The sequence below is a fragment of the Pristis pectinata genome, chromosome 12 (genome assembly GCF_009764475.1).
Source record: "Pristis pectinata isolate sPriPec2 chromosome 12, sPriPec2.1.pri, whole genome shotgun sequence".
Lineage (NCBI taxonomy): Eukaryota > Metazoa > Chordata > Chondrichthyes > Rhinopristiformes > Pristidae > Pristis > Pristis pectinata.
In genome coordinates, this window is record NC_067416.1 from 44,080,435 (window position 1) to 44,092,931 (window position 12,497).

Below are 12,497 nucleotides of genomic sequence, written 5' to 3' on the forward strand. Positions count from 1 at the left end.
CACATGCGAGTTTAATTTAGCATTATGATCGGTATAGACATTGTGGGCCGAGGGGCCTATTCCTATGCTGTACTGCTCCATGCTTCAATGATTAGAGAAATCCAGCATTGACATTTTAAAGGCAAATTATGGCTAACTGGAGTGTTTGGATGAAGTTACAGAGAGGACCAAGAGGGAAGTTCAGTTGTTGCATTTTATTTGGAGGTCCAATAGAGATTTGAAAAGGTGCCACATTGTAAGCTTGCCATCAAGATTAAAGCCCATAGAATTAAAGGGTCCATAGCAGCATGGGCGGAAGGTTGACTAGGTCACAAAAAATAGTTTTAGTCCAAGGTTGCTATTTGACTGGAGGGACAACTGTTGGTAGTAGGCCATTGCATTTTTTAATATATGTCAATGATTTGGACTTGGGTGTGCAGAGGATAATTTCCAAATTTGCAGGTGACAAAATTTGGAGATACAGTGAACTGTGAGGAGGTCAGTTATACATTTTTTAAAGGGGAAATAGACAGGCTGGTAGAATGGGTGGATAAGTGGGAGGTTGAATTTAATACTGAGAAATGTGAAGTGTTACATTTTGGTAGGAAGAATAAGAAGAGGCAATATAAACTAGAAGGCATAATTGCAAAAGAAATACAAGAACTGGTAGATCTGGAGGAATATGCATAGTTCTTTGAAAGTGGTTAAAAAAGCAATCAGATCCTGGGCTTTACAAATGGATGAATAGGGTACAAAAGCAAAGAAGTTATGGTGCGCTTTTATAAGACACTTTTTCAACTACACGGGTTATTGTGTCCATTTCTGGGCCCACCAACTATATTATTCTGACAAAGAGCTAGTGCGGACTTGACAAGCCAAATGCTTCCTTCCATACTGTGGCCATTCTGTGATATTTCAAAAATTAAAGGAATTACTTTAGCTTCTGTTGTCTGCTAGTTAGCTGGTCTGACCATAATGAGGTATGGCAGCAGAGCACCTCAAAGCTGTGAATAGCAGGTAGCAGCAAGATGCAGCCGTTAGTGCTACTGTCTGACAGCTCTAGGGATCTGGTTTTGATCTTGATTTTGGGTGCCATCTGTGTGAAATTTGCACGGTTCTCCGTGCGACTGCATGGATTTCTGCTGGGTTCTGCATTTCCTCCCACATCCCAAAGACCCATTGCCATATTAATTGGCTATTATAAATTATCCGCAGTTTGGATGAGTGTCAAGTTATGACGGGATAAAAAGTGAGGTAGTGGTGTTAACTTTGGTTAAAAAATTAACACAGCTGGGTGAAAGCATGAACTGTTAGAAGGAACATTAAATGAAGCTCCATGAGTTGAAGAACAAATTTTTGAATAGCAAATTTCTGACGTGTAAAAGCTCAAGCTAGAATGAAAAATAGGGCATTGAAGTTCTAAATTGCATTCAGGTGAACATTTTTTAACCAGTATGTAGCAAGTGCAACAAAGTGCTTCAATTCTGGAATCATTTTTTGGGAATGAAGCTGGGCAGGTAGAAGACGCATGAGTAGAATTATGGTAATCAAAATTCAGTAATTCAGTGGAAAAAGTAGAAGTATAGAGTGTAATTGAGGTTTGGCAAATTTTACTGAACTGGGGATTGATTTGAGGTGGATTGGAAACAGCTGCCTGAAGGTCTTGGAGCAATGGGAGGCATTTGAGAAGGAGAGGCACATGGTGTAAGTGTTTCACTGGAGTAAAAGGGTAAGACTGCCAAATTTATAACATAGAACAGTACAGCACAGGAACAGGCCCGTCAGCCCATATTGCCTGTGCCAAACACAATGCCAAATTAAACTAAATCTCTCCTGCCTGCACATGATCCATATCCCTCCAGTCCCTGCATATTCTTGTGTCTATCTAAAAGCTTCTTAAACACAATCGTATCTGCTTCCACCATGGCTCTAGCAGCCTGTTCCATGCATCTCTGTGTAAAATAAAAACTTGCCCCAAACACATTCTTTAAATTTTGCCCTTCTAACCTTAAAGACATGACCTCTAGTATTTGACATTTCTACCCTGGGAAAAAGATTCTGGCCATCTACTCGAGCTATGTCTCTCTCAATTTTATTTCTATCAGGCTCCCCTCAGGTCTTGCTGCTCCAGAAAAAATAACCCAACTTTGCCCAACCTCTCCTTATAGCTCGTACCCTCAAGTCCAGGTAGCATCCTGGTAAACCACTTCCATACTTTTTCCAAAGCCTCCACATCCTTCCTGTAATGGGACAACCAGAATTGCATGCAATACTCATAGAACCATAGAACAGTACAGGACAATACAGGCTCTTTGGCCCACCATGTTGTGCCGACCTTTAAACCACGCCTAAGACTATCTAACCCCTTCCTCCCACATATCCCCCTATTTTAAATTCCTCCATATGCTTATCTAACAATCTCTTGAACTTGACCAACGTACCTGCCTCCACCACTATCCCAGGTAGCGCATTCCATGCACCAGCCACTCTCTGGGTGAAAAACCTCCCCCTGATATCTCCCTTGAACTTCCCACCCATGACTTTAAAGCCATGCCCTCTTGTATTGAGCATTGGTGCCCTGGGAAAGAAGCGCTGGCTGTCTACACTATCCCTCTTAATATTTTGTATACCTCTATCATGTCTCCCCTCATCCTCCTCTCCAAAGAGTAAAGCCCTAGCTGCCTTAGTCTCTCCTCATAATGCATACTCTCCGAACCAGGCAGCATCCTGGTAAATCTCCTCTGCACCCTTTCCAACGCTTCCACATCCTTCCTATAATGAGGCGACCAGAACTGGACGCAGTACTCCAAGTGTGGTCCAACCAGAGTTTTTAGAGCTGCATCATTACCTTGCTGCTCTTAAACTCGATCCCACGGCTTATGAAAGTGAACGTCCCATAAGCTTTCGTAACTACCCTATCCACCTGTGAGGCAACTTTCAGTGATCTGTGGATATGAACCCCCAGGTCCCTTTGCTCCTCCACACTACCCAGAATTCTGCCATTAACCTTGTACTCTGCCTTGGAGTTTGTCCTTCCAAAGTGTACCACCTTACACTTCTCCGGATTGAACTCCATCTGCCACTTGTCAGCCCAGCTCTGCATCCTATCAATATCCCTCTGCAATCTTCGACAGTCCTCCACACTATCCACAACACCACCTACCTTTGTGTCATCTGCAAACTTGCTAACTCACCCTTCTACCCCCTCATCCAAGTCATTAATAAATATTATGAGAAGCAGAGGTCCCAGAACAGCGATGCGACACCGCTAGTCACGGCCCTCCAATCTGAATGCACTCCCTCCACCACAACCCTCTGCTTTCTACAGGCAAGCCAATTCTGAATCCACAAGGCCAAGCCTCCCTGCATCCCATGCCCTCTGATCTTCTGAAGAAGCCTACCATGTGGAACCTTGTCAAACGCCTTACTAAAATCCATGTAGACCACATCTACTGCACTACCCTCGTCAATCTGCCTTTACTCCTTACTACATGACTTCCTTACTCTTATACTCAATGCTCCAACCATTGAAGGAAAGCCTGCTCTATGCCTTCTTTACTACCCTATCTAGTGACCACTTTCAGGGATCTGTGGGCTGGGATCCCAAGATCATCTAAGAAGGAAGCATACTTCAGGTTCAGGAAGCAAAAATCAGGCTGGGCTCTTGAGAATTATAAGTAGCCAGGAATGAGCTTACAAAGGGACCTAGGAGAGTTAGAAGGAGCCTTGGCGAGTAGGATTAAGGAAAACCCCAAGATGTTCTACATGTACATGAAGAACAGGAAGATGACTAGAGTGAGTGTAGAACTGCTCAGGGATAAGGGGGGAAATGTGCCTGGAGGTGGAGGAGATAGGGGAGGTCCTTCATGAATGCTTGGCTTCAGTGTTCACCAGGGAGTGGGACTTTGACAGATGTGAGATCAGCATCAAACAGGCTAATGTTCTAGAGGATGTTGAAGTTAAGAAAGAGGTACTGTTGGAAGTCCTGAAAAACATTAGGATAGATAAGTTGCCTGGGCTGGACAGGATATACCCCAGGTTACTACGGGAAGCGAGGAAAGAGATTGCTGGGGTGTTGATGGTGATCTTTACATCCTCCCTGGCCACAGGAGTGGTACCACAGAATTGGAGGATGGCAAATGTTGTTGCGTTGTTCAAGAAAGGTAATAGGGATATTCCTGGGAATTATAGACCAATGAGTCTTACATCAGTGGTGGGCAAATTATTGGAGAGGGCTCTTAGGGACAGGATTTATGAGCATTTGGAGATGCATGGTCTTATTAGGGATAGTCAGCATGGGTTTGTGAGGGACAGGTTGTGTCTCACAAGCCTAATTGAGTTTTTCAAGGAGGTGATAAATAAATTGATGAAGATGGAACAGTGGCTGTGGTGTATATGGCGTATGACAAGGTTCCCCATAGTAGGCTCATCCAGAAAGTCATGAGGCATGGGATCCATGGAAACTTGGCTGCCTGGATTCAGAATAGCCTTGCCCACAGAAGGCAGAGGGTGGTAGTAGATGGAGCATATTCTGCCTGCAGGTTGGTGAGTAGTGTTCCACAGGGATCTGTTCTGGGACCCCTGCTCTTTGTGATTTTTTTTTATAAATGACTTGGATGAGGAAGTGGAGGGGTGGGTTAGTAAGTTTGCAGATGACACAAAGGTTGGAGGTGTGGTTGTGTCGTCAGTGGCAGATGAGTAAAAGATTCTGACTGTCTATTGCTATCAATGCCTCTCATAGTCTTATAAACTTCCAACAAATCTGTCCTCAGCTTCTGACGCTGCATAGAAATTCTGAATCCAAAGTACAAAGTCACCGTGGATTTCACACATCTTAATCTTCTGGATCAGCCTACCATGAGGAATCTTGTCAAATGCCTTACTAAAGTCTATGCAGACAACATCCACTGCCCTACCCTCATCAATCATCTTCCTCACCTCTTCAAAAAAGCTCAAATTTGTAAGACAAAAAGCTCAAATTTGAAAGACCTGACCTGCCCTGCAGAAAGCCATGCTGAGTCCCTAATCAGGCCATGTTTTTCCAAATGCATGTAAATCCTATTCCTAAGAATCCTCTCCAGTAGCTTCCCTCCCACTGATGTGAGGTTAACCAGCCTGTAATTTCCTCTCTTGCCTCTTTCAATAAATATCCCATCAGGCCCTGGGGACTTACCCACCTTAATGCTCTTCAAAAGACCCAGCACCACCTCCTTCTTGATCACAAAGTGCCCCAGCATATTAGCATGCCCGGCACTGCTCTCCCTATCCTCAGTGTCACTCCATGAGTATATTTGAGGGAAAAAAAGGTAACTAGGGCCCCTCAAAGACCAAAATATCTTTATGTGGAGCCACAGGCAATGGGCGAGGTTCTTACCATGGAGAAAGGCATGAAGGCTTCGGAACTTGAGATAGTCCATATTACAGCAGAGGAAGCATGGGATGTCTTAAGATGTATGTAGGTAGATAAATCTCTGGGCCAGATCGAGCATATGCAAGAACACTGTGGGAAACTAGAGAAGAAATTGTGATTTTCTGCATTTACATGCATATGTGAGATGCATTTTTATCACATATGCATATCACATATGCATCTTCTATGCATATGCCGGAAGACTGGGTGGCTGATGTGCCTCTATTTAAGATTGTTTTTCAGACTGGAGGCCCATGACGCATGGTCTTCCACAGATCATAGAACAGTACAGCACCGGACAGGCCATTCGGACCACAATGCGGTGACAATCTTGATGCCGATGTACACTAAAGGTTCTCCTCCTGTTTATCAGGCATATTCCTCCATTCCTTTCATGTTCATAAAAACCTCTTAAACTCCACTAATTCCCTTGGCAACCCATTCCAGGCACCTGCCACTCTCTGCATATAAAAACTTATGCCTTTAAACTCCTCCCCCTGCCCCCTCCCCCCAGCTAACCTTAAAAGCATGTCCTCTGGTGTTTGACATTTCTATCCTGGGGAACAGATTCTGACTGTCTACCCTTTCTATGCCTCTCATAATTTTATAAACCTCTATCAGGTCTCCCCTCAACCTCAGATGCTCTAAGGAGAACAACCCTAGTCTGTCCAGCCTGTCCTTACAGCTCATACCCGCTAATCCAGGCAGCATCCTGGTAAACCTCTTCTGCACCCTTTCCACAGTCTCCACATCCTTCCTATAATGGGGCAACCAGAACTGCACACAATACTCCAAGTGTGGTCTGACTAAAGTTTTATACAGCTGCAGCGTGACTTCACTTCTCTTATACTCAAGACCCCGACCAATGAAGGCAAGAATTCGATACGCCGCCTTTACCACCTTATCCACTTGTGTAGTCACTTTCAGTGAACTATGGACTTGGACTCCAAGATCCCTCTGTATGTTAATGCTATTGAGAGGCCTACCATTAACTGTATACTTTATCCTTTCATTTGATCTCCCAAAGTGCAACATCTCACACTTGCCCTGATTAAACTCCATCTGCCACTTCTCTGCCCATATTTGTAACTGACCTATATCCCGCTGTATTCTTTGATAGTCCTCCCTGTCCACAACTCCACCAATCTTGGTGTCATCCACAAACTTGCTAATCCACCCATCGATATTTTCATCCAAATCATTGATATATATCACAAACAACCAAGGTCCCAGCACCAATCCCACTAGTCACAGACCTTCAGCCAGAATAACAGCCTTCCACCTCGACTCTGTCTTCTATGGGCAAGCCAGTTCCAAATACAAACTTGCAGTTTGCCCTGGATTCCTATATCAACCTATATCAACCTTTGTTGTCAATGTCAATGATTTGGATGAGAATGTGTAAGGTTAGTAAAATAGGTGGTGTCGTTGACAGTGAAGATGGTTACCAGGAATTACAGGGGGATCATGATTAGAAGAGCTGCAGAAGTCCTTGGCTCTGGCAAATGGAGTTTAATTTGGATAAATGCGAGGTGTGCATTTTGGGAAGACAAATGTGGATAGGACAGGGAACAGTGAGGCCCAGGGGGTGCAGAGGGGTGGGGGGAATGTTTTTGGACAGAGGGACCTCGGAGTAAAAGTACATGGTTCCCTAAAAGTTGTGTCACAGGTTGACGGGCTGGTGAAGAAGGCTTTTGGCACACTGGCCTTCATCAGTCAGAGCATTGAGTATAGTAGTTGGGATGTTATGTTGCAGTTGTGCAAGACATTTTTGAGGCCACATTTGGAATATTGTGTTCAGTTTTGGTCACTGTGCTATAGGAAAGATGCCACTAAGCTGGAAAGAGTGCAGAGGAGATTTACGAAGGAGTTGCCCCACTCAAAGCCATGCTAGCTGTGCCTAATCAGGCCACGTTTTACCAACTGTGCATAAATCCTATCCATAAGAATCCTCTCCAGTAGCTTCCCTACCATTGATGTGAGGCTCACGGGCCTGTAATTTCCTGGATTATCCCTGTTTCCCATCATGAGCAAGGAAACAACATCAGCTACTCTCCAGTCCTTTGGAACCTCGCCTGTTGCTAGTGAGGTTACAAAGATCTCTGTCAAATCCCCAGCAATCTCCTCTCTTGCCTCTTTCAATATATCCCATCAGGTCCTGGTGATTTATCCACCTCAATGATCTTCAAGGGACCCAGCACCACCTCCTTCTCAATGTCGAAATGCCCTGGGAGATTAGCATGCTCTCACTATGCTCCATGTCCTTCCCCCAGTGAATACCATGGCAAAGTGCTTGTTTAGTACCTCACCCACATCCTCTGACGCCAAGCATAAATTCCCTCCTTTATGTCCTACTCTTTCCGTAGTTTTCCTCTTGTTTTTAATCTAAGTATAAAATGCTTTGGCATTCTCCTTGATCCTGCTCACCAAGGACATTCCATGGCCCCTTTTGGCCCTCTTAATCCCCTCCTTGAGTTCTTTCCTGCTTTCTCAATATTCCTCAAGGGCCCTATCTGATTTTAGCATCCGAGACCTTACATATGCCTCCTTTTTCTTTTTGTCTAAATTCACAATGTCTCTAGTCGTCCAAGGTTCCTGAACTCTGATCAACTGGTCTTTAAGCAACTCTTGCATGTCAGATGTGGACTTGCCAATTAACACCCCCAACTCCTGTCATTATTTGCCCTCCTCCCAAGTTGGTACTCTCCCGCAAGGTCCAGACTTACTCATAACTATCTTAGAACTTAAGGAGTTGTGATCACTGTTCCCAAAATGCTATCCCACTGAAAGGCCAGTCACCTGGCCAGGTTCATTTCCCAAAACAAGGTCCAGCATGGTCCTCTAGCTGGACTATCCATGTACTGTTTCAAGGACATACCTAAGAAGTCCTGCCCCATCTAAGCGTCTTGCACTAGGGAAGTTCCAGTCAATATTGGGGAAGCTGAAGTCACCCCTACAACAACCCTGTTGCTTTTACATTTTTCCATAGTCTGTCTATATATCTATTCCTCTATCTCCCAGCGACTATTGCAAGGCCTGTAGTATAACTCCATCCAGAGTGATTGCACCTTTCTTATTTTTGATCTCTACGCAGATTGCTTCAGTGAATAAGCCCTCCAGTATGTCCTCTCTGAGTGTAGCTGTAACAGAGTCACTGGATGACAAGGTGCATTGAGAGCAAGATATGGAAGCTTGCAATCAATGAAGAAAAATGAAATTGAAACCATATTTCAAAAAGTTAAGAAACAACTGAATAGTGGAACAGGCTCGATGAGCTTAATAACCTGCTCCTTTTCCACTATTCCTCATTCCACAGGTAACTTTGTGGAAGGAGAGTATACACAGATAAGGGTATGGTTTGGAGATTTTAGTTTCTGCATAGGCAGGAGAATTTAAAGATTTAGGGAAACAAGAAGAAATGCAATGATGACATTGGGGTTGTTTGGTGAAAAGTCGGCAGCACAGTAGTGTAGCACCAGCGCCAGCACCAGCGATTGGGGTTCAATTCCCGCCGCTGTCTGTAAGGAGTTTGTGTATTTTCCCTTTGACTGCATGGGTTTCCTCTGGGTGATCCAGTTTCCTCCCACATTCTAAAGATGTACGGGTTAGTAGGTTAACCTGGGCGTAATTGGGCAGCGCAGGCTCGTTGTGCTCGTTATGCTGTATAAATAAAGTTTTAGAAAGTCCCCTGCTTATGGTAGTGACTTTTTAAAGCTCTTTTTACAGGGTATTGGACGTATATTTGCTGAAGAAACTCAACAAGGTATCACGTCAAGTTCTGACAGTCACCCAATTCATCAGACTTTTGAATGTGGGTGGAGAAATGTTTGTTTGTTCTGCAAGTGGATAAAGATTTCAATATCATTACGACTGGAAAACTACCAAGAAGCACGCACACACTTGAGAGAGAGTGCACCGGTGCCTTTGGAAAACACAGATAGTCACATAGCCTGCCAAAACATTGTACTGTTAACAACGTGGAGATACCATACCTCTGTTCTGTGTGAGGACAAGGCTTCAAGTGATTGTTCAGTCTGGAGAAAAACAGGGACACCTGCAACATGGAGAAACCATGGAAATGTGGGGACTGTGGGAAGGGATTTAATTACCCATCCCAGCTAGAAACACATCGGCGCAGCCACACAGGGGAAAGGCCATTTATCTGCTCCTTGTGTGGAAAGGGATTTACTAAATCATCTGGCCTTGTGACACACCAACGTATTCACACAGGGGAGAGGCCATTTACTTGTTCCTTGTGCGGGAAGAGATTCACAGAGTTGTCCAAGCTCCAGGCACACCAGCGAGTTCACACCGAGGAGAGACCTTTCCAATGTTCTGAGTGTGATAAGAAATACAAAAGTAAAAATGATCTCCTCACACACCAACGCACTCACACTGGGGAGAGACCATTCACCTGCTCTGTGTGTGGGAAGAGATTCTCTTGGTCATCCAACTTGCTGCGACATCAGCTTGTTCATGCTGATGACAGACCTTTTAAATGCTCCGTCTGTGAGAAGAGCTTTAAAACTGCAAAGGATCTGCTGACACACCAACTTGTTCACACTGACAACAGACCATTTAAATGCACCATGTGCGAGAAGAGCTTTAAAAGCACACAGGATCTGCTGACACACCAACGCACTCACACTGGGGAGAGGCCATTCACCTGCTCTGTGTGTGGGAAGAGATTTACCCGTTCATCTGACCAGCTTAAACACGAACGAGTTCACTTATGACTTGTAACAGGACTCTGATGTTAATCACATTGCAGACTGAATCATGTTCATTCCAATGTTTAACATTTATTTCTGTAGATTTTAAACTTTAGCTCAATTATAGGGGTAATTGTTATCATCATGGGTAAGCCATCTAGTGTTGTGCCTGTCAGCACAGATGCAGGAATGAATGATGCCTGAACCTGTGTACTGTCTTTCCTCGAACATAGTTTGGATCAAGAGGAATTCAGTTCACAGAGAACAGGACTGAAAATCACTTATGAGAGAAACAAAAGCAGTCATTGGAGGAGCAAACAGGAGGAAAAAGTTGGTGCAAAATTCTGGTAATAATCACAAAAACATTTCCAACTATGTAAGGAATCAGCAGCCCCATAAAGATGGTTTAGGGCAACCGACTCGAACAGATTCCCATGCTTTGACAGGGTGGCAAAATGACGATTTTGTCTTAGTCTTTAGCCGTATAAACGATGCTCAGATTCCAGGTATGGGGTAACAGATGCCATAGAATCATGGACTCTGACAACACAAAAGGAGGATTCTGCTAGGAATAATTGAGTGTGATCCACTTCTCTGCTCTTTCCCCAACTTAGGGTCTTGGTCTTGGTCCTGCTCCATCATTCAGCAAGTTAGTGGCTGCTCTCTGAGCTTGGCCTCAACTCTACTTCCCTGCTTGTGCCCCATAACCCCTGGATTCCCCCTCAGCCTTGATTCAGCCTTGATCCCCACTCACAAGAGTAGAAAAATATAAGGATTCATAATTGTCTGAGACAAGTTCCTTCTCATCTCAATCTGAAGTGACTGACACCAATTCTACAGATATGCCCCTACTTCTTGATCCTCTTCAGGCACAACATTCTCACATCTACCCGGTCCAGCCCCATCAGGATCATGTCTCTGGGCGATAACTTCATTCTTCTAAACAGAAGAGAGTATATGTCCAATCTTTTCTCATAAAACACTGTGTTCTTCCCAGGAATAAATCTAATACACAGCTTCAGAGGCAAGTATATTCTTTGTTAAATAAGTAAACTAAACCAGTACACAGAGCAGGCCAAAGCAAGACTTCTGTTCTTTGTACTCCTTCCCTCTTGAAATAAATGCCAACTTTCACTTGGTAGTTGCATGCTTAACCTGCATGTTAACTTTGCGTGTCTTCTACAAGGCCATCCAGGTACTTATGAATAGAATCAGAATCAGGTTTATTATCACTGACATATGTCGCGAAATTTGTTGTCTTGTGGCAGCAATTCAGTGCAAGACATAAAAATTACTATAAGTTACAAAAATAAATAAATAGTGCTGTCATCCTGAAATTAATTTTCCCCTTCTGTCTGCTGTAAGTAACACAGTGCCACGATGAGTTATAATCAAGCCATTCAAAGGCAGGTATCACCATTCATTATTTAGACCAAGCCTCCACCTCGATGTTAATTACACCCAGTATCGCCACAGTCTGACATATCGGAATGCTCCATTACCTGAAACAAAGGCAGTTGACATACTTAACATTCCAACTTAACTAGTGGGTCAGCAGCTTGCTAGTCCTTGCTAGAGAAATATAAATGCATATATATATTTTTTGTTTACCAGTTATAGGTATGGTTGCAATTCTTCACCCTTCACTTCCTCATTCCCTCCTTTTTATCATTTCATGATAAACTAGAGCGGCGCTGAGAACGGGGCCGATAACTTATTAATAAGGACCTTGCAACAAGTATTTAGACAGGCCAGCACCACACAGCATACTATTATAATCACGATTAGTCCCACAGCTCCATGCAGCAGGTATGATGCCCATGACCCTCCTAGTAGCCACCCCAACCAACTTGTCCCTCCTGTAAATCCCTACCTAAAGCTATCTACTTGCTTCTGAATGTCCTGAATGGCATGGGAGATGTTGTAGGACTCGTCTCTCACGTTGGTGATACATTTGTCCCCAACTGTGGCACATACTGAGCCAACTGGTAGTCCACAGCATACCGGGTCTGCTGGGCATAAAGTCGAAGCTCCGGTTCACTGCCTTCAGGCCCTCCATAGTACTGTTTCCCAGTGCAGCCAGTCCATAAATAAGGTAGTTCCGGTTTTTTGCGGCTATAGTTCCTGCCGAACCCCCCAGAGAGAGAGTACTCAGGAATCCATAGCCTAACGATGCTAAGGGAGATCCCAATGCCATAGGATCCCTCCAATCCTCACAGAACATCTCACTAACTGACCGCACCACAAGTCTTCATCGGACATGAGCCTTCTGGGGGCAGAGGACTGTGACCGGCCTGATCGTTCTCATTGCAAACCAGGCTGGCAGAGTGGGGGTGGCTGTGGTGTAAGTGCCATTAAAGAGGAACACATACCCTTCCTTAGCCCGGTAGCAGGTT

At 44.3% G+C, this 12,497-nt stretch overlaps 1 protein-coding gene across 3 annotated transcripts in view; it reads left to right on the top strand.

Moving 5' to 3' along the window:
- LOC127576531 (gastrula zinc finger protein XlCGF71.1-like) overlaps positions 1-11,607 on the top strand; it is a 25,180-nt gene extending 13,573 nt beyond the window's left edge. For all 3 annotated transcript variants that reach the window (XR_007957246.1, XR_007957247.1, XM_052027031.1), the window contains one exon: positions 9,116-11,607. Coding sequence is in view for 1 of the 3 variants with exons in the window: in XM_052027031.1 (XP_051882991.1) it covers positions 9,451-10,125 (675 nt within the window). In the remaining 2 variants the exon portion in view is untranslated. The remainder of the gene's footprint in view (positions 1-9,115) is intronic.
- The last annotated feature ends 890 nt before the right edge of the window (positions 11,608-12,497 follow it).